General features: G+C 47.7%; 1 protein-coding gene across 2 annotated transcripts; it reads left to right on the forward strand.

Annotated features, from left to right (window-relative positions):
* Positions 1 to 251: 251 nt before the first annotated feature.
* Positions 252 to 22,394, forward strand: LOC142913366 (uncharacterized). 2 transcript variants are annotated; one of them, XM_076060889.1, is made up of 7 exons: positions 252 to 322; positions 7,773 to 7,902; positions 10,209 to 10,393; positions 11,471 to 11,672; positions 18,230 to 18,305; positions 19,937 to 20,001; positions 20,637 to 22,394. In XM_076060889.1, the coding sequence occupies exons 2-7, from the start codon at positions 7,851 to 7,853 to the stop codon at positions 20,762 to 20,764; spliced, it is 708 nt and encodes a 235-aa protein (XP_075917004.1). In that variant the 5' UTR covers positions 252 to 322; positions 7,773 to 7,850; the 3' UTR covers positions 20,765 to 22,394. The 2 variants fall into 2 exon arrangements, with proteins under 2 accessions (XP_075917004.1, XP_075917005.1); XM_076060890.1 differs by lacking the exon at positions 20,637 to 22,394 and adding an exon at positions 13,557 to 13,729.
* Positions 22,395 to 22,828: the final 434 nt, after the last annotated feature.

Raw genomic sequence — 22,828 nt, forward strand, 5'->3', positions numbered from 1 at the left:
CTGGTTGATTGACGTTGAGAGACCACGCCCACACACGTGATCGTCTAACGTGGTCGATTCCCACGTCTACACAGTAGGAATCGATTAATGAAGGTTCATTTTAGACCACTGTTGATTCCCATGTTATCCCAATGCAAATCGATTTTATTAGCCTAAGCCACAAATAAATCGGTTCCCATGTTATCCCAATTGAAATCGACTCATACATCCGTAATTCTATTATAATCGATTCCTAATGTTATCCCATTAGGAATCGGCGCGAGAATAGTTAATCGAAATTTGAATCGATTTTCTCTGCAGGTGACTTGGCGCAGCAGCCACGGTAAGCCGAGCCGATCGATACATCATCGGGTGCCAGGTTGTGGTGGACGTGGGGAGCGGTGGTGCAGTGGTTAGCGCACTGTGTGTGTGTGGGGAGCGGTGGTGCAGTGGTTAGCGCACTGTGTGTGTGTGGGGAGCGGCGGTGCAGTGGTTAGCGCACTGTGTGAGTGTGTGTTGAGTTTATGTGTGCGTTGGGGTGGTAGCTGTGAACACAGTGGGTACTGTGTGGTTAGTAGTGACAAGTACATTATTATACAGCAGTGCCTTAAACTTGTTATTAGATTCAAGTATAACGTTGCAATGACTATTGTTTGCTAAACATAACTTAACATTTTTAATGACTGAGTTGAGTTTATGCGTGCGTTGGGGTGGTAGCTGTGAACACAGTGGGGACTGTCTGTGTACTCAGTAGTGAGTAGTACATTATTATACAGCAGTGCATCTCATACACACACATCTCATACACACACACGCATCTCATACACACACGCATCTCATACACACATCTCATACACACACACATCTCATACACACCCACGCATCTCATACACACACATGCATCTCATACACACACACGCATCTCATATACACATGCATCTCATATACACACACATCTCATACACACACACATCTCATACACACACACATCTTATACACACACACTCGCATGCATCTCATACACACAAAGACAAAGACCCCCGTATAGCCTTAACAGACTCGGGGCAATCGCTGGGAGCCAACACCTATGAAGGCCGGCCCAGCACACGATGGGGTGGGTGGCCAAACACCACGCCCGGCCGCATTTGTCTCCCAAGTGGCGATGTTCACACCCTGCACCAAGTACTCATTTAAGGCTGAGTTGACTTCAAAGACGGAAACAGGAATACTTCTTCACAATTATGGCAAATCGCCTGATGAAGCTGGTTGTAATAATCAGTGAAACGTCATACTCTAATGGTAAATGTTCTGGGTTTACTATCCAATACACAACCAGTGTGCTGAAGCAGTAACTAATTGGCACGTTTTGTTTACGTGACAAACCTTACTAATTGGCTGTGTCAGGTGGTGACGGGTTTAACGACACATTTATATTTACGCAATCTAACCCAAAAAAGGTCTCTTTATTATGGATGATATTGGTCGCAAAAGCCTACTAGGTTTTAAACTGAGTCGACCCAGGGGAAGCCCAGGACTGGTTCAGATCATCGTCGCTGGTGTTGGCCGTGAGTGGGAATCACTCAGGTCGCCAGGTTCGTAGTGCAGCACGCTCACCGCTGCACTACCGCTTCCCATATACACACACACACATGCATCTCATACACACAACAAAGACAAATATTTCGATTTAAAGCTTTCGTGACTGCAATGATTCATCTTCTTTGGTTCTTTCGGTAAAGTCACGTAGAATAAGAATAAAATAATAAATTGATAAAATAAAATAACACAATAATATTCTCACGACGTTTCGGCCACAACACAAGCGGCCTTCATCAGGTGAAGGGACGAGACTGTCTGGTAGGACAGCGCTGGAGTGAAAGAGCCACGTTCAGATCACGGCCTTTAAGCCTCAACTTTAGCACCACGGATAGCTACGGGCCCCGTTCAGACGGACGAGTTCGTCCATGGTCGGAACAGAGGAGGGGGAGAGAGACAGCTGCGAGGCCCTAGTATACTCCATGTTGTAAAACCATACCATTAACCGTGGTGTGAGAGGTATTAAGAGGCAATGCTGGCGAAAGAGCTGCGGTCTGAAGGTCATCGTAAAAATACAATTAATTAAGAACAGAAATGATTTAAAACATCTTTCCAGTGGTTACTAAGCCAGAATCCATCTTCTCGGTTGAAATTGTCTCTGTGCTTGTATATGTGAATGGCCTCATGAACGAATCTCTCATGATAGCCGGTTGGTTTGCAAAGAACCTCCGTCTTGGAGAAGTCAATGTCATGTGAGCCCACTGAATTATAACAGTGGTCTGCCACGGCAGAGGAGTTCGTCCTACCGTGTTTCAAGTCTGCTTTATGTTCGCGGATGCGGTCCGAGATATGTCTTTTGGTTTCTCCAATGTAGCTACTACCACAGAGGCACTTTAGTTTGTAAACGCCCGGGTACTGTATGTCTGGAACAGCATCTTTTACAGATGGAACTAAATCACGGATTTTATGTACTGTGTTGAATCGGACCTGGATCTTGTGTTTATTCAGGATTTTGGAGATCTTTTTTAGTGACCGCTGCAATGTAGGGTAAGGTAATAGTTTTGAGTGGCTCCACAAGAGGATCCTTCTTCATGACTGGAGTGATGGCTTTGCGGATTGTGTAGTCGGCGTAGCCATTAGCCCTGAGAGCCTGGTGTACGTGCTTGAGTTCACTGGTAATGTGTTCCTGGTCGGAAATGCATTGGGCTCTATGGTATAGAGTCTTGATGAGGGAGTTCTTCTGGGATGGATGGTGGTGGGAATCCGGTTTCAAGTAAGCATCTGTATGGGTAGCTTTCCTGTAGACAGAGTGGCTCATTGAACCATCATGTCTCCTTTTAATTAAGACATCCAAAAAGGGTAGTTTGCCATCTTTTTCGACCTCCATGGTAAATCTGATGGCTGGGTGTATGGAATTGATGTGGTCGCGGAATTGGTCTAGAGCAGGCTGGCCATGTGGTCAGATGACAAAGGTGTCATCAACGTACCTCTTCCATAAGGTCGGGCGTAGAGTGGCAGTCTGGATGGCGTCAGTTTCAAATTTTTCCATGAATACGTTGGCTACAACCGGAGATAGGGGGGAGCCCATTGGGGTGCCCTCAGTTTGTTTGTAGAAAGTTCCATTCCAGGTGAAGTATGTGTTGGTTAAGCAATGTCTCACCAGGGGGGGTACATCAGTATGCAGTCCTTGATGAACCAGGTCTTCAATGATAGCGATGGTGTCAGGTACCGGGACTTTGGTGAACAAGGACACCACATCAAAACTGACAAGCAGGTCGTTTGGGGACAGGGAAATGCCTTTGATTGTCGATACCAGGTGAGTAGAATTTAGTATCGCAGAGGTGGTTTTTCCAGTGAAAGGTCGCAGTATATCAGCAAGAAAACGTGCCAGTTTGTAGGTGGGGGAGTTGATAGTAGAGACGATGGGACGAAGGGGTGTATCTTCTTTGTGTATCTTTGGAAGGCCATATAATCTTGGTGGTCTGGCAGCAGAGGGTTTCAACGAGAACTGTTTGATCTCATCAATTAATGCTGTTGAATCAGAGATGATTTTGTTCGTTTTGGTGACCAGGCTGTTGGTGGGATCTCTTTTTATTTTTGTATAGCTGCCATCGTCGAGTAGTTCTTGAATTTTGTTGTTATATTCTGTTTTGTCCATGATGACAGTGGCATTGCCTTTGTCGGCTGAGAGGACGACAATATCATCCCTCTTTTTTAATTGAGATAATTCAAAACGTTCGTCTTTGCTGATGTTGCTGGGTGGCAACTTAGCGTTTTTGAGGGTTGCAGCGATTTCAGATCTTGCTACGCTGCAGAGATGTGACTCAAGCCCTTGAGTGCAACGTCGACATGGGCAATGATATCATTATTTTATCAATTTATTATTTTATTCTCATTCTACGTGACTTTACCGAAAGAACCAAAGAAGATGAATCATTGCAGTCACGAAAGCTTTAAATCGAAATTTAACCGCCTCTACGGGGAGGGATTCCACACATCCTTAAGATCATTCAAAAGACTCCGGGATAAGAAGGCTCAACTAACTTTGCTGTCACACCGAGACACTTACCGGTTAATGCTATCATTGCCCTTGTCGACGTTGCACTCAAGGGCTTGAGTCACATCTCTGCAGACGTAGCAAGATCTGAAATCGCTGCAACCCTCAAAAACGCTAAGTTGCCACCCAGCAACATCAGCAAAGACGAACGTTTTGAATTATCTCAATTAAAAAAGAGGGATGATATTGTCGTCCTCTCAGCCGACAAAGGCAATGCCACTGTCATCATGGACAAAACAGAATATAACAACAAAATTCAAGAACTACTCGACGATGGCAGCTATACAAAAATAAAAAGAGATCCCACCAACAGCCTGGTCACCAAAACGAACAAAATCATCTCTGATTCAACAGCATTAATTGATGAGATCAAACATTTCTCGTTGAAACCCTCTGCTGCCAGACCACCAAGATTATATGGCCTTCCAAAGATACACAAAGAAGATACACCCCTTCGTCCCATCGTCTCTACTATCAACTCCCCCACCTACAAACTGGCACGTTTTCTTGCTGATATACTGCGACCTTTCACTGGAAAAACCACCTCTGCGGTACTAAATTCTACTCACCTGGTATCGACAATCAAAGGCATTTCCCTGTCCCCAAACGACCTGCTTGTCAGTTTTGATGTGGTGTCCTTGTTCACCAAAGTCCCGGTACCTGACACCATCGCTATCATTGAAGACCTGGTTCATCAAGGACTGCATACTGATGTACCCCCCCTGGTGAGACATTGCTTAACCAACACATACTTCACCTGGAATGGAACTTTCTACAAACAAACTGAGGGCACCCCAATGGGCTCCCCCCTATCTCCGGTTGTAGCCAACGTATTCATGGAAAAATTTGAAACTGACGCCATCCAGACTGCCACTCTACGCCCGACCTTATGGAAGAGGTACGTTGATGACACCTTTGTCATCTGGCCACATGGCCAGCCTGCTCTAGACCAATTCCGCGACCACATCAATTCCATACACCCAGCCATCAGATTTACCATGGAGGTCGAAAAAGATGGCAAACTACCCTTTTTGGATGTCTTAATTAAAAGGAGACATGATGGTTCAATGAGCCACTCTGTCTACAGGAAAGCTACCCATACAGATGCTTACTTGAAACCGGATTCCCACCACCATCCATCCCAGAAGAACTCCCTCATCAAGACTCTATGCCATAGAGCCCAATGCATTTCCGACCAGGAACACATTATCAGTGAACTCAAGCACGTACACCAGGCTCTCAGGGCTAATGGCTACTCCGACTACACAATCCGCAAAGCCATCACTCCAGTCATGAAGAAGGATCCTCTTGTGGAGCCACTCAAAACCATCACCTTACCCTACATTGCAGGGGTCACTAAAAAAGATCTCCAAAATCCTGAATAAACACAAGATCCAGGTCCGATTCAACACAGTACATAAAATCCGTGATTTAGTTCCATCTGTAAAAGATGCTGTTCCAGACATACAGTACCCGGGCATTTACAAACTAAAGTGCCTCTGTGGTAGTAGCTACATTGGAGAAACCAAAAGACATATCTCGGACCGCATCCGTGAACATAAAGCAGACTTGAAACACGGTAGGACGAACTCCTCTGCCGTGGCAGATCACTGTTATAATTCAGTGGGCTCACATGACATTGACTTCTCCAAGACGGAGGTTCTTTGCAAACCAACCGGCTACCATGAGAGATTCGTTCATGAGGCCATTCACATATACAAGCACAGAGACAATTTCAACCGAGAAGATGGATTCTGGCTTAGTAACCACTGGAAAGATGTTTTAAATCATTTCTGTTCTTAATTAATTGTATTTTTACGATGACCTTCAGACCGCAGCTCTTTCGCCAGCATTGCCTCTTAATACCTCTCACACCACGGTTAATGGTATGGTTTTACAACATGGAGTATACTAGGGCCTCGCAGCTGTCTCTCTCCCCCTCCTCTGTTCCGACCATGGACGAACTCGTCCGTCTGAACGGGGCCCGTAGCTATCCGTGGTGCTAAAGTTGAGGGTAAGAATCCACCCATTTTTTCGCCATATAGCATTGTGATATATAACGACTTATTGTTGGTAGCTTAGCTGATTGGAGAATATAGAGTTTATTGATAACATTAAGGTAATTTATATTTTAGTTGTTTATTGGTTCACTATATAGTACTGTGAATAGCTCAGATGTGTAGGCCTTGACTTCAACATAGTCATTTCTGTGACCAGTCACTAGCTAATCACTCAGTTATTTCAATGCTAAATTCGCCTAGTTATTTCAATGCTAAATTCTCCTGTTTGATTTGTACTAAGTGCCTCGGTGAATGTGTATGGTCTGACTTTAACGTAGCTATTTCTGTGAGCAGTTACAAGCTAATCACTCAGCTATTTCAATGCTAAATTCTATGCTAATTCCATTGTCAAGGGGTGCCTCTGCGGATGTGTATGCTTTAACTTAGCTATTTCAATGCTAAATTCTATGCTAATTCCATTGTCAAGGGGTGCCTCTGCGGATGTGTATGCTTTAACTTTTAACATAACTATTTCTGTGACCAGTCACAAGCTAATCATTCAGCCATTTCAATGCTAAATTATATGCTAATTCCTTTGTCAAGGCGCTTTGTTCCTCTCACACAGCTTAAAGGCCGTGATCTGAACGTGGCTCTTTCACTCCAGCGCTGTCCTACCAGACAGTCTCGTCCCTTCACCTGATGAAGGCCGCTTGTGTTGTGGCCGAAACGTCGTGAGAATATTATTGTGTTATTTTATTTGATCAATTTGTTATTTTATTCTCATTCTACGTGACTTTACCGAAAGAACCAAAGAAGACAATGTTTATACTTGCTCTGATGTCCGTGATCTTTGTGTTTGATATAAATTTCACCCCCTTTTATAACGTTAGCTGATTCGATGGCTTCGTTATGTTTTCTTCACCATCGTCTAAATTGTTGCTCTCGGCATATACGCGATGCCACCGCAAGATCAGTGACGCGCACGCCGCTGTCATACTTTTTTCTACGATCTCTTATTTCACGTCGACAGTGATCCTCGCCATTTTCTTCGCAGCTTGGCTTTCCTCACTAACCTTCTTGAATGAATTGACAAAAAAAATTAACGTTAAAATAACAAAAAACACCACGTGGAAATTCACGGAGAGTTGTAGCAAAAGGGTTGCGCACTGAACGAGATCTACTGGACAGGCAGACTGAGGAGCGGCGCTTTGTTTAAGTCGTGAACGGGCTCTACTGTACGCGGTGACTCATCCCGACCCATACAAGTTGCAGCAAGCGCATCGTACCCCAAGCAAGACGTATCCCAAGACATTTTTTCTCTCGTCAAATACACGACGTGGACCAAATTCAACGTATTCCAAAGCGGTCGTCCACTGTAAATGCGTTTTGGTGAGGAGAGTGCGATGTTGCTGTGATGTAACAGTCGATAACGCTGGTGTTGTTGACGACGAGGTACAAGAACCAATGGTCGCCGCCTCAGAGCTGAATGTGAACGTCCATTTCAATGCTATAAAATACTGTGAATTATTAAGGTCTAAAATATGAAGCGCGGTGGAAGGATGGTGTCTGATCGACTTATTGCAAGTTAGAGATGTTAACTTATTTGTATTGTATAATGTCATTGTAGTGGTGTGTGCATTGTCTTAATCAATAATCTAATGGTGTGAAATGCATTGTGTTTTAATACGCAACATACATAGGGTTCACGGCGGGAGGAGAAGGGGACGGTGGTGGTGTACCAGCTACACCAGCGGCAGCAAGAACGCGCCGGCCACGCCATGTTGCCGCGGTGTCTAGCGGTGCTCCTTCTGGCCTCCGTCGCGGTCCGAGGTAACAACCACCGTGAACACCGACCAGTCCAGTTCGCTTATTGGTTAGAGCCCTGTGAGCCATGCGGCTCTTGAATCGGGTTGCAACCGCAACGAAACAAAACACGAACAAGAAACCGCAGCGGCAGCATCCAGCAAGCGTCACCGTGACGGTAATCGTCATTGACGCCGTTGTTCGGCATCGTCTTGTCTAGCGTCGTCATCGTCGTCGTCATTCGTAGACGCGTCAGCACCGCCATCGTATAATCCGTAGTTGTGGCAGCAGGTTTCCGACATCGCTGTTATCAGCAGAGTTCATCATTTGGAGAGGCTAATAGGGTGGCTGGAATCGCCAGTGTTCTGTGCATTGAACAAATAAACAGCCCAGGGCCTGCGCTTGAGCAATGGCGAGCTACAGGAGAATGCCACACGTATCGGAGCATTCATAGCTCGGGGTGAGCAGCTCTATCATGGGATGCCTTTTCACCAGTATCAAAGTATTAAATATAAGAATAGATTTGACCCTTTTGACCAAGAAAACAGATGTTATTATATTTTGATTTAAAGCTTTCGTGACTGCAGGGATTCATATTCTTGGTTCTTTCGGTAAAGTCACCATGTAGAAGGGAAACAATAAAATAATAACAATATAAAACAATAAAATTCCCTTCTATGTGACTTTACCGAAATGACCAAGAAAACATGTTATTATGTTCAAATACCAAATAGATAACTTTGTCAAGGAATCAATTACTGCATCAGCTACACGTACTTGTGGTGAACATGCAAACAGACATGGTCTGATAAAAAAATATATATATAGTGCATTGTACTCTTTGGTTTTTTCGGTAAAGTCACGTAGGTAAAAAAAAATCTAGAATCTAAATGATAACAGCTGAATTAAAAACTAAATTAAATGATTAAATTTAGTTGTTTTCATTTATTTTATTGATTTTTTTTTACCCACGTGACTTTCCCGAAAAAACCAAAGAGTATGAATCCTTGCAGTCACGAAATCTTCAAATCTAGAAATAGCGCATTGTCTTTGTACTGTTGTTGGCGTTCCCTGGTCTGACAATGGTGAGGCTAGGCCATTAAGAACAAGGCTGTCTCTGGTGTAGACCAATCGGTTTCTCAAAGACAATGCATATAACATTATAGTCACGTTACTTTTTTTTATTTAAAGCTTTCGTGACTGCAGGGATTCATATTCTTGCTTCTTTCGGTAAAGTCACCACGTAGAAGGGAAACAATAAAATAATAATATATATATAAAACAATAAAATTATCACGATGTTTAGACTGCAACACAAGCAATCATCATCAGGTGTGAAAAACCACAGCAAGCAATGTATTTATTATTTTATTGTTTCCCTTCTACTTGACTTTACCGAAAGAACCAAGAATATAGTTACATTATTATTATTAAAGCACTGCATATATTATCAGAGGTTGTTTGCATGGTCACCACACGTACCGTATGTGTGGTCATTTTCAGACTTGGTTCCCTGCAAAAGGTGTCTATTTGGTGTTGGAACATCTTAACACAACTCCTCTTTGATTAGTTTAACACGTAGGCTTTCGCGACCAATATTATTCATAATAAAGGTTTTTGGGTTAGATCGCGTTATTTATAAATGTGTCGTAACCCTCCACCACCCGACACAGCCAATCAGCAAAAAAAAGTGTCACGTTGACAAAAGACAAATAATTCACTACTTTAGCCCACCGGTGTGTTAAAGAGTGAATCCACATTTACAGTTTGAGTACGACGTTTCGCTGGTAAATACATCCAGCATCATCGGGCAATTTGCCAGAATGGTAAAGCCCTCGCTTGCTCCCGGTCTTAAATAGAGCAGCAGGGTGACGTCATCATTTAACTCATATCAGGTGCAGTGATGAGAGGCAGGGGGGGAATTGTAATTATATAATCGATTGGTAATCAGCCATTGGTTATGATTAGTAATGAGTTGTAGATTAGTAATTAGTTGTAATGTGTGTTAGTGATTATATGCTACGTTAGTAATCCGTTCATTAGCATGTGTTTCCCCTATAAGGAATTGTAATATGTATTATTTAATAATACTCAAACTGTAAATGTTGTGGATTCACTCTTCAACACCACCGGTGTGGGGCTAAAGTAGTGAACTATTTGTCTTTTGTCAACGTGACACTTTTTTTTTGCTGATTGGCCGTGTCGGGTGGTGGAGGGTTACGACACATTTATAAATAACGCGATCTAACCCAAAAACAACCTTTATTGTGAATAATATTGGTCGCGAAAGCCTACTACGTGTTAAACTCTCTTTCTCCTCTCTTCCCGTGCAGATGTAACGTTCGCAGCAAAGCTCCGGCTCTCCCTGCCGGAGAGGCTGGACGTGACGGAGGGGGTGAGCTTGACCATCAACTGCTCTTTCTCACCGCCGCCGACCGACCCGAATCACGTCATCGTCAAGTGGTCCGTGTTGCCCGCGTTCTACTCGAAGAACACGCCCATTGGCGACGTCATCCAGGTGATGGGCGGACCTCATCCCGGCTCTAACTTTGAATGACCTGACTCCCCCGTCCGTGTCGCCGCTGGCATTGACACGCCGCGGTTTTTGTTTAACCGGCGGCGCGTTATTTGCGCGTGTTTGTTTTGCTCCGGAGGAGTGACGGTGTCACTCAACGACCCAGCTAACGTCTCGTCGAGTGCCACTTTTTTGTTGTTTTAAATAAGGATCTCGTTTTAAGAAGTTTGCCTAATTTCGTAATTGAACGGCTTCCTATTGAATGAAACTGGCACACCCAAGGGATAAAGCCCCACGTGCACAAGGAAAGAGCGTGCGATGTTCCAAACAAATAAAGTGGACTCTTTGATTATCCGCACTTACAGATCGGGAAGACGGCCGTGGATAATTCAAAGTCACGGATAATCCACAACTTTAACCAGTTTCTGTGGATCTCTATGCCAGAAACCACTAATATAAGTTATACATTACTAGACTTAAGGCTTTCGTGACTTCACGAGTTCATATTCTTTGGGTCTTTCGCTAAAATTTCGATTTCAAGTTTTCGTGACTGCAGGGATTCATCTCCTTGGTTCTTTCGGTAAAGTCACCACGTAGAAGGGAAACAATAAAATTATAAAAATAAAACCTAATAATGTTATTATGTTTTATTATTTTATTATTTCCCTTCTTTCGGCAAAGTCACGTAGATAGGTTCATTTTATTTGAACCTATCTGCGTGACTTTTACCGGAAGACCCAAAGAATATTTACATGTCACTGACGAGACGCGCATGCCGAATGATAACACTTTACTGCCCCTGCCCAGCAGAAGGCTCCGCCCACTTAAGCGGATGACGGCGGGGCCACAGCCAATCGGGCATCAATCAAATCGCGGCCGAATTCGTACGCTGCAGGAATCAAACAAAATAAAAAAAGTCGTGCATCGCGAAACTTCGCCGCCTCCTCCGCACCGCAGTCTGGGAACGCTGCGCGAGTCGCCGGGAGCCGCTGTGGGACGCTCGGGAGAGACGGGCCGGAGACGGGCGGGCGGGCGGGCGGCAACACCGGATCGCGGCCTTTCCTTTTTTCTCGTCCGCAGATCTACAACTCGGGCGTCGACGTTGTCGGCGTCGGGGTGGCCGCGCACGTGGGCGACGTGGCGAAGGGCGACTGCTCCGTGAGGCTCCGGCGCGTCTCCGCGGGCCTCGGCCCCGTGATTGGGTGCATGGTGGTCTGCGGGCGGTGCAACGCGGAGGACGTTGCGGTGGCACGGGAGGCGACGCTGAACGTGACGGTCGCAGGTGAACGGAGCGAGCGGCGTTTGGGGGGGACCGTCCGATCACAAAAGGCCACTTGGCAAAAGATGGGTGGGTGGGTGTGGGTTGGTTTTATTCTAGATTTGAAGGGGACTCCAAAAACCTCAACGGTAACTCCACCCAACCCCGGTCAATTAAAATCCAAAGGGGCATCCTCTTAAAATAATCCGTCCCCAATAAACAAGGCACCGCCAGTGAACTTGAAACCAACGCCGGGACCATCCTTTCTACATCACCAATCCATATCGACGCATCAATCTGGCTCACAATGCCTAAACTCCCGCCATTAGACACTTTTTTTTCCAAATGTCTTTTGCTGTGGTTTTCACACCTGATGATGATCGCTCGCGTTGCGGTCGAAACGTCGTGATTTTTTGCTATTTTATTTTTACCTACGTGACTTTACCGAATAGAACCAAAGAGTGTGGGTTGGTTTTATATATCTACGGGAACATTTTTGGCGGTCTCACGATGATGACGAAAAGAAGAGGCTGCTTTTTTTACCCCTTTCCGTTCGTCACGTCCTGAAGATGTTGCAGACGCCACTGCCGCCGTCTGTTGAGCTTGGGACTCTCGGTCCAAATTAGGCGACCGGACACACGGGTACCCGGTTTGTTCGTATTTCTGAAAGTTCCTAGTAGGACATTCGTAAGTAGGGAGTCCCTGTGATCAATTATTATAATAATATAAATTATCTTCTTTGGTTCTTTTGGTGAAGTCACGCAGATTGAGAATAAAATAATAAATTGATAAAATAAAATAACACAATAATATTTTATTTTCATTCTACGTGGTGACTTTACCGAAAGAACCAAAGAAGATGAATCCTTGCAGTCACGAAAGCTTTAAATCGAAATATAAATTATATTTGTAAATTCTGATATCGCGTTTAGCATCTATATACGCTAGCATAATGACTCCCCCCACCGCCCCCCTTTAACGAGGATTCCTTTAGCGCTCACTTTTCCCAGGGGGCCGCACCTCGAGCACTGAGGGAGGCCTGCCTGCAGTGTACCGGTGGCGTGCGCGCGAGGGGAGAATTCTCGTGTAGCACGATTCACGCGGGCCCGAGGGATGAAGCCGGTGTCATCCCGTGCGACGGCCCGAGCGGGGAGCAGCTGCGTTGGCGGTTAGCGCTACGCTGCTGCTGCTACGAATCTGGCGGCCCGAGTACGATTCCCGTTCGCGGCCAACGCCGGTGACGGTGATTTGATCCGGCGTCGGCCTGAAACGAGTTCCCAGTGCGGTTTGCAAACATCGCCGCTGGGGAGACAAAGGCGAGCCGGGCAGGCGTGGTGCTGGACACCCACCCGCCTGGTTGTAGTGTGCCAGCTTTCATAGCCGCTGCTCGCTAGCGGCACTTGACCTAACCGTCTGTCGAGGCTGTACAGGGGGATTTTTGCCTTTGATACTCTTGAGCGTCCTGCGTGATAACGTCGCACGTCTGGTGCGCATCGGTCGACCCCACGGCGCCTGCTGCTGGGTCTGTCCCCGTGACCTACCGCCAGTCTTCAAGTGCGCCGAGCCTGGCGACAAGCGCCGTGTTGTTGTTGTTGTCGACACCCTTAGAAGAGAGCGTGCGGGGTTAGAGTGATAACGGTGAAGATGCCCCCCCCCTCCCCCCGGTGAGCCGTGTCCAGGCAGTGCCACGTTTTAGCGATTGATCCTCCTGCCTGCCTTGCCGCAGGCGAAGTTTCAAGTTTTTTTTTTCATTTCATTTTATCGGGCGCGGCCCTGCGAGCCGCGCGGCTCTCAGGTCGGGTGCAGCAACAACAGCGAACGAACAAAACGCGAAGCCGCGTTGAGCCGGTGGCGCCGCGTGCCGGTCTCACCGAGCCCTTCTCCGTCGCCGCCCCGGTTCTCTGTCAGCCCCGCGGCGGCGCGGTGGCGACGCCGCCTCCGACCCCACAGCGACCGCGCCGCTCCCCTCGCCCACGAAGGGGACGTGGCTGGTGGCGGCGGTGGTGGAGGCGGTGGCGACGTTGACAGCGCTGGGCTTGGTGGCCGGGGCTGCTGCCGTCGTCGCCGCGTTCGTCTGCAAGGTGCGCTGAAGCCCGCCACCTGTTCTGTATTTTGAATTTGTGGTGTCTCTCATCATCACGGTGGCTATGAGATGTTAACTACCTCGCCCGGTATGCAGGAGGTCATGGGTCTGACCCTGATGTCTGCTGTACATTTGAAGTCTGCGTCTCTCTCTGTCTTTCTAAACACGAGATTTTGATCCTGTCCATAGTAGAGTTTGTTTGGGTGAGATCGTGTAAATATAAATGCTCTGTCGTTAAACCCGCCATCACCTGACACAGCCAATTAGTAAGGTTTGTGTCACATAAACAAAACGTGCTAAGTAGTTACTCGTTTATCGTTTAGTCTATAGTGTACTGTACAGTGTAGTGTATAGTGTAGTGTACAGTGTAGTATGCAGTGTAGTCTATAGTGTAGTATACAGTGTAGTGTATAGTGTAGTCTATAGTGTAGTATACGAGTTCATCACATACCGTTTGTGTGTTGGAGCGTGAACCCACTACAACATTTACAATTATAGTGTAGTTTATAGTGTAGTGTATAGTGTAGTGTATAGTGTAGTATACTTGTTCAACACTAACTCGTTGTGTGTTGGAGCGTAAACCCACTGCAACATTTACAATTATAGTGTAGTTTATAGTGTAGTGTAGTATACAGTTTAATGTATAGTGTAGTGTATAAAGTAGTATACTAGTTCAACACTAACTGGTTGTGTGTTGGAGAGTAAATCCACTACAACATTTACAATTATAGTGTACTCTTTGGTTTTTTCGGTAAAGTCACGTATAAATAAGAAATAATGAAATAACATAATAGCGTACGACGTTTCGGTTGCAACACAAGCAGCCATCATCAGGTACAGAAGAGCTAAATTTACGAGACGGGAGACACATAACCTCAGATGTATACACAGACACCCAAGTAGGGGGAACTAACACAGATACAACAGGGGACACAGAGAGAGAAGCATACCAGACAAACAGGGTTTAGCAAAATTTTTGGAAACCATGTAAAGCAACACAGTCGGTCGGTCAAAACACAATTAATGCATAGTCCGGTTGATCACGCTATTTCAAAAGATTGCTAAATTGCAAGTAAAGTATGAAACTCAAAATACAACAACAACCGCCATTCGCCACTAAGTGGCGGTGACGTCACCACGACGCTTGTGCCAGGCTATGTGCACCGTGAGGCCACGTGAAGTGTCGAACGCCCGCTGGCAGGAGGTCACTGGGCAGACCCAGGTGCCACGGGTCGACTGACTGAGATGACTGGCTGATGCACCACCTGTGCCCCCTACTGTGCCAACCTGCTGTGCTTTAGCCACCCGGCGCTCCGCTCGTTGTTCTGAGCGTCGCTCCTCCGCCCTCCGTTGTTGTTGGAGGGCGACTGCCTCCAACTGCCCAGTAGCATCCTTCACGAGCCTCCTCCACAGAGGCCGATCTTGACACCGCTGGTACCAGTCATCGGCAAGTCCACTCAGCTCCACGTCCTCCTGTACCACATCACTCCATCTCTTCTCTAGCCCGTGCCGCGCCCGCTTAGCCCCCTCTTCTTCTTCTTCTGGCACTGCAGCCTCAGCAGGGTCATCCTCACTTTGTGCCACGATGTTTTCCTGGCTGAGGGATTTTCCCTCCCCCAGGACCTCACAGAAATGCTCAGCAAATCTGCGAACCTGTTCCTGGGGGTCGGAGATTGGATCACCGTTTTTTCCCCTAATGATGGTAATAGGTGTGGCGCTGCAGGTTACTTTTTTGATGGAGTTAAATAGAGATTTGTGATCACGGGCCACTGAGGCAGACTCCATCTCCTCAGCAACCCGCGACCACCACCCATCCTTGCAGCGCCTCACGGCTCTCCGAACCTCCGAGCGAAGGCTGCGGTAAGCCTCCTCATTCTCTGACGTGGGATTCTGTAGCCGATGACAGTGGGCCTGTCGCTTTTTCTCAACCATCCTGAACACCTCCTCTGTCAGCCAGGGTCTCTGGGGAGGTCTGGACCGCGTACCCAAAGCAGCCATTGCAGCTGCATGAGTCACAGTCCTAAACCTCGCCCATTTACCCTCGACATCAGGAGGAGTCGGGGACGATGCCAATCCCAGCCGCAAGCGATGATGAAATTCTCGCTTGCAACTTTCATCAGATAACTGAGACCAGGCCACTTTATGTTGGAATGGGGTCCTGGGTGTACACCCACCACCGGAGTGGAAGAATGGCAGGCGCATCTTACAGATGACTAGTCGATGGTCAGAGGGCAGATCAGCTCCACGGTAGGTCCTGGTGTCAAGGACATGGGCTCGCATTCGCTGGTCCGTCACTATGTAGTCCAGCAGATGTTCTTGCTTGGACCCGGCATGCATCCATGATGTTGTATGGATGCGCCGATGCCCGAACAGCATGTTGGTAATTACAAGCCCATGGGCTGCACAAAAATCTAGCAGCCTCCTACCGTTGTTATTGAGCTGATCTGGCCCATGCCCTCCAATCACTCCAGACCAGATGCCAGTATCATGACCAACTCGGGCATTGAAGTCACCCAACATGATGACTCTATCCCGAGGGGCCACTTTAGCCAGCACCTGTGACAGGAGGTCATAGAAGGCATCTGACTCATCGGCTTTGCCTGCATCCCTCCACGGATGTTCATCTTCGGTGGGGGCATAAGTAACCACGACCACCATTCCTCGCCTCCGGTTGATGGGAAGGCGAGCCCAAAGTAGCCTGGGGCTTACAGCTTCCCACACCTCACCGCCACGCTCCCACGCCCCCTTCATTCTTTTGTTCAAAAGAAGACCCACACCCTGTTGTTTGGCAGTCTGCTGCCCCGAGTAGAGGACTGTCCACCCCTCATGGTGGCAGGAGCCAGAGCCGGTCCACCGGACCTCCTGAATGCCGCATAGATCCAGGCGGTACCGGTCCAGCTCCCGACAGAGGAGTGGCAGCCTCTCCTCTGCAGTGAGCGTTCGAACATTCCATGTGGCCACCCGTAGTGGCTTTTTGTTGTTTCTGGAGTAGCCCCGAGGGTAGGTATTCAATCTCCTGGCTCCGCCAATTGGGGTTTGGCCAGGAGACGTCATAGACGCCTGGCCCCCCGGGGCCTCCGGCACAAGCTTATTAGTTACATATTTCAGTTTAATTCGTGGTTTCGTGGTAATTAATTGAAGGTGGAGGGGTTACCAGCCCCTCGCACCCGTCCAGAGCCCCCGTTTAGCCCCTGTGGTGGACACATATGCCATGAGGGGAGGAGCCAATCAAAATTGGATCTCCCCCCACAGCACTGTCCACGACAGAGTTGCCCGTCCGGCACCGCGAGGAGGTAGGGGGTTATTTTGCCGGACTCAAAATACAGACACACACACACAGACAACCAAGTGGAGCGAGCCAGCACAGAGACAAGGACACAGCAAAGCCGCCCCAAACAGGCAGAGAAGGCAAGGCTGAGTGACAATGGGACAAAATCAGCACGAGGCATGCACGGAGCAAAGCAGGGCGCTGCAGCACACAACATTTGTCTGTGTTGCTTTATATGGTTTCCAAAAATTTTGCTAAACCCTGTTTGTCTGGTATGCTTCTCTCTCTGTGTCCCCTGTTGTATCTGTGTCAGTTCCCCCTACTTGGGTGTTTGTATATACATCTGAGGTTATGTGTCTCCCCTGTCTTGTAAATTTAGCTCTTCTGTACCTGATGATGGTTGCTTGTGTTGCAACCGAAACGTCGTACGCTATTATGTTATTTCATTATTTCTTATTTATACGTGACTTTATCGAAAAAACCAAAGAGTTATCCCTGCAGTTACGAAAGCTTCAAATCAAATTATAGTGTAGTGTAGTATACAGTGTATAGTGTAGTCTATAGTGTACTGTACAGTGTAGTGTATAGCGTAGTCTATAGTGTACTGTACAGTGTAGTGTATGGCGTAGTCTATAGTGTAGTATACTAATTCATTACTAACTGGTTGTGTGTTGGAGAGTAAATCCACTACAACATTTACAATTATAGTGTAGTTTATAGTGTAGTGTAGTATACAGTTTAATGTATAGTGTAGTGTATAATGTAGTATACTAGTTCAACACTAACTGGTTGTGTGTTGGAGAGTAAACCCACTACAACATTTACAATTATAGTGTAGTTTATAGTGTAGTGTAGTATACAGTGTAGTGTATAGTGTAGTCTATAGTTTAGTTTATAGTGTAGTCTATAGTGTAGTATACAGTGTGGTGTATAGTGTAGTCTATAGTGTAGTATATAGTGTAGTGTATCGTGTAGTCTATAGTGTAGTATACTAGTTCAGTACTAACTGGTTGTGTGTTGGAGAGTAAATCCACTACAACGTTTTACAATTCGAGTACCTGGTGACATTTCACCGGTAACTACGACAACAACAACCAGAAACATCAACAGACCTGACGATGCTGCTTGCTGCTGCTGCTGTTGTATTTCGGGAAGCGTCAACGGAGTTCCGTGCGTTGTTGAGTTTATCTTCCCACCCTGCGCGTGATCTTCTCGTTCTCTTTCCTCCAGCGAGGGAGCGACGGAGCGTCCCAATCCTGGTTCCCGAGTGCCTGCTGATGAGTCACGCCGTCTCTGCCGAGTGCAGGTAGCCACCGCCACCACCACCAGCAGCTCCACTATCACCATTCCCAACACCACCACCCCCACCACCACCACCACCAGCAGCTCCACCATCACCATTCCCAACACCACCACCACCACCAGCAGCTCCACCATCACCATTCCCAACACGACCGCCGCGATAGTTTTGATGTAGTCTCTTTGTTTATCAAAGTTCCTGTGCCTGACACAATTGCAAGCATTGGAGATTTGGTCCAACAAGGGCTGAATGCTGATGTACCGGCCCTGGTGACACACTGCCTCACCAACACTTACTTCACCTGGAATGGAACATTCTGCAAACAAGTTGAAGGTACCCCAATGGGTTCTCCCTTATCTCCAATCCTAGCCAATGTTTTGCATGGACAACTTTGAGACGGATGCCGTCCAGGCATCCACCCTACGTCCATCCTTGCGGTACGTGGATGACAAATTCGTCATCTGGCCACATGGCCGACCAGCTCTGAACAGATTCCTCAACCGCATCAACTCTCCATACACCCAGACATCAAATTCACAATGGAAGTGGAAAAGGATGGCAAGCTACCCTTCTTGGATGTTTTAATCGAAAGGAGACCAGATGGCTCAATGGGACACTCTGTCTACAGGAAAGCCACCCATACGGATGCTTATCTAAAACCTGACTCCCACCACCATCCTTCCCAGAAGAATTCCCTCATCAAAGCTCTACACTATGGAGCTGGATGTATTTCCGACCGTCATCACCGAGCCAGTGAACTTGAACACGTACACCAAGCTCTCAAGATGAATGGATATTCAGACTACACAATCCGTAAAGCTATCACCCCAACCGTTGGGAAATAACTGTCTGAGGACCCAATTCAAAAACATCACCTTGCCATAGCAAGAGGTCACCAAAAATAATTAAAAAACAATGAGCAAACACAAAATGCAGGTTCGAATTAACACAGCACGTAAAATTCGTGATCTGATCGCATCTGTGAAGGATGTGATCCCTGACATGCAATACCCCAGCGTCTACAAACTAAGCTGTCGTTACATTGGGGAAACTAAGCGACGTGTCTCGGACCGTTCTCGTGACCATAAGTCAGATCTGAAACACGGTAGGACCAATACCTCGGCCGTGTGCTGATCATTGTTTTAATGCGGTGGGCTCACACGACATTGATTTCTCTAAGACGAAGGTACTTTGCAACGGAATTGAAGGCAACAACCATCTACAGGCAACGATGACGATGGTAATTGTTGTTGTTGTTCCATTGGAAACCTCATTTGCCAGTAACAAAATATGATAATTGTTTTTTTAGCCTTTTATCTGGCAACAAAACTGACACCTTTTTTACAAGGAGTCATGTTTACATTGACCACAATACCTGCGGTCGGAAAGCAACCAAAAAACAACAACTCTGATAATGTATGCACGAGGCTCTAAAGAAAGCTGTCTCGGGTGTGGACCAATCAATTTCAAGTACAGTGCCACATACATTATCAGAGTTGTTGTTTTGTGTTTGCGTTCCGACCGCAGGTATTGTGGTCAATGTAAACATGACTCCTTGTTAAAAAAGGTGTCAGTTTTGTTGTCAGATAAAAGGGTAAAAAAAAACAATTATCATGTTGTTGTTGTTTTCCCGGCAGGAGAGGGGGAGGAAGTGGAGGTTTGGCCGATGAAGACGATGAGAAAGGGTGGGGAGAGACCGCCGGTGGGTGGGGAGGGACCGCCGGTGGGTGGGGAGAGACCGCCGGTGGGTGGGGAGGGACCGCCGGTGGGTGGGGAGGGACCGCCGGTGGGTGGGGAGGGACTGCCGGTGGGTGGGGAGGGACCGCCGATGGGTGGGGAGGGACCGCCGGTGGGTGGGGAGGGACCGCCGATGGGTGGTGGGGAGGGACCGCTGGTGGGTGGTGGGGAGAGACCGCCGGTGGGTGGTGGGGAGAGACCGCCGGTGGGTGGTGGGGAGAGACCGCCGGTGGGTGGTGGGGAGAGACCGCCGGTGGGCGGGGAGAGACCGCCGATGGGTGGTGGGGAGGGACCGCCGGTGGGTGGTGGGGAGAGACCGCCGGTGGGTGGTGGGGAGAGACCGCCGGTGGGTGGTGGGGAGAGACCGCCGGTGGGTGGGGAGGGACCACCGGTGGGTGGGGAGAGACCGCCGGTGGGTGGTGGGGAGAGACCGCCGGTGGGTGGGGAGAGACCGCCGGTGGGTGGTGGGGAGAGACCGGCGGAGGGTGGGGAGGGACTGCCGATGGGTGGTGGGGAGGGACCGCCGGTGGGTGGGGAGGGACCGCCGGCCTTCGGATCTTCATTCCTTGTTCTTTGTGGCGGGGTTCTTTTCCCTTTAAGGTTTTGCAAACGGCGTCAAAGTGCAGACATCCGGAGGGCATCCCGACTCCGCCCAGTGCCACAAGACAACGGAGACAAGTTTGGGAAGCCCCGGTGCATCCGTTACAAAAACCTCGTTCTTTTCTTGAATACCCAACGATGCCCATGCACATCGTATAATTAGATTATTATTATAATGCGTTGTTTACGTTGTTTTACGTTCTAATGATATAAAAATGTTTGGGGGGGGGGGGGGGGTGGGCGGGAACGGCACGGAAACCACCACGAAATCCACGGTGGGGTTTCTGCGGCGCGATCGTGACGGAGTCGCGTGTCGCACGTCGGGAAGGAGGTTGTTGCGTGTACCTCCGGCGGGCGTCCACGAGTGGCTGAGCTCCGTCGGGGACTGGGGGACCACCGAGGACCACGGGTTCCACTCCCGCGGTCCGATCGCGGCTTCAGCCGGCGTTGGTTCTTCGCGGACACGGCTCGCCTTTCGGCGCGAGCGCGCGGCGAGTTGACGGCGAGCCGATGGGCTTAACCTCCATCGCCAACGGCCTCGCAGAATCATTCTCATTATGAGACCTCCTTTGCCAGTAACAAGATATAGGAATAGGTTTTACCCTTTTAACTGGCACAAAAACTGACACCTTTATTCAAGGCATCGTGTTTGCAATAACCACAACACAAGCAGTCAAAATGCAAACAAAAAAGACAACTCTGATAATAATATTGGCACTGTCCTTGAATTTGATTGGTCCACACCCGAGACGGCTTTTCTTAGAGCCTAGTCTCCATTGGTGTTGGACCAGAAGACGCCAAAAGGTCCAACACCAGTGGAGACTAAAGGGCTCTAAGAAAAGCTGTCTCGGGTGTGGACCAATCAAATTCAAGGACAGTGCCAATATCATTATCAGAGTTGTCTTTTTTGTTTGTTTGCATTTTGACTGCTTGTGTTGTGGTTATTGCAAACATGATGCCTTGAATAAAGGTGTCAGTTTTTGTGCCAGTGGTGACTTTACCGAAAGAGCTAAGAATATGTAATGGGGGGGTTGCGAGGCCATACTTCACCGTGCCGGTCGGCGCGGGTTGCTGAAGGGGACCGATCCGGACATCGCTTGCCATTTAAGTTAACCGCGGCCGGCAATGAAGGTCGGGTCAGCGGGTTCAGAGGACGGCGCGCTAACCGTTCTTCTGATGATGATGATGATGCGTCGTCGATTTCCCGAGAAAGCCTCGCCCGAGTCTCGGGACGCGCGCTTCAGGAGGGTGCTTGCGTGAGGACGCGTTGCGTTGCTGTGAACCGTTGTTCATTTTAAATTTCGACTTGAAGCTTTCGTGACTGCAAGGATTCATCTTCTTTGGTTCTTTCGGTAAAGTCACCACCACGTAGAATGAGAATAAAATAATAAAATAACACAATAAAATTATCACGACGTTTCGGCCACAACGCAAGCGGCCTTCTTCAGGTGAAAGGAACAAACCTGCCGGGACGACAGAGCTTCAATGTAGCTCTGAACAGAGAAGAGGCTCCGTCGTCCCGACAGGTTTGTTCCTTTCACCTGAAGAAGGCCGCTTGCGTTGTGGCCGAAACGTCGCGAGAATTTCATCGTGTTATTTTATTATTTTATTCTCATTCTACGTGGTGGTGACTTTACCGAAAGAACCAGAGAAGGTTGTTCATTTCCCCCGCTGCCGTGTGACCGCTGCCGTGTGACCGTGCGTAGCGTGCTGTACTATGGCGAGTTGAATAAACGTTGGTGATGTTTTTCATACCGACCGTGTGTCTGCAGTAACTCGACGTAGCGTCTCGTTTCAGAGACTGAGCCTCAAGCGAGCGCTGAGCTCCGTCACCGCCTCTTCCCTGTTCACGCTCCTGAATTGAATTTTTTATTTAAAGCTTTCGTGACTGCAGGGATTCATATTCTTGGTTCTTTCGGTAAAGTCACCAGCACGTAGAAGGGAAACAATAAAATAATAAAAATATAAAACAATGCAATTAAATCACCACGTTTCGACTGCAACACAAGAAGCAATCATCATCAGGTGTGAAAAACCACGGCAAGAAAATTTGATAAAAGTGGCGTTTTTTTTTTCAAATGGTTCTTGCTGTGGTTTTCACACCTGATGATGATTGCTTGTGTTGCTGTCGAAACGTCGTGATTTAATTTTTATAATTTTATTGTTTCCCTTCTACGCGGTGACTTTACTGA

This window comes from Petromyzon marinus, unplaced genomic scaffold (assembly GCF_048934315.1).
Source record: "Petromyzon marinus isolate PM22_M1 ecotype Great Lakes invasive population unplaced genomic scaffold, UKy_Petmar_22M1.pri1.0 PM_G_Scaffold_25, whole genome shotgun sequence".
In the NCBI taxonomy this organism is placed as follows: domain Eukaryota; kingdom Metazoa; phylum Chordata; class Hyperoartia; order Petromyzontiformes; family Petromyzontidae; genus Petromyzon; species Petromyzon marinus.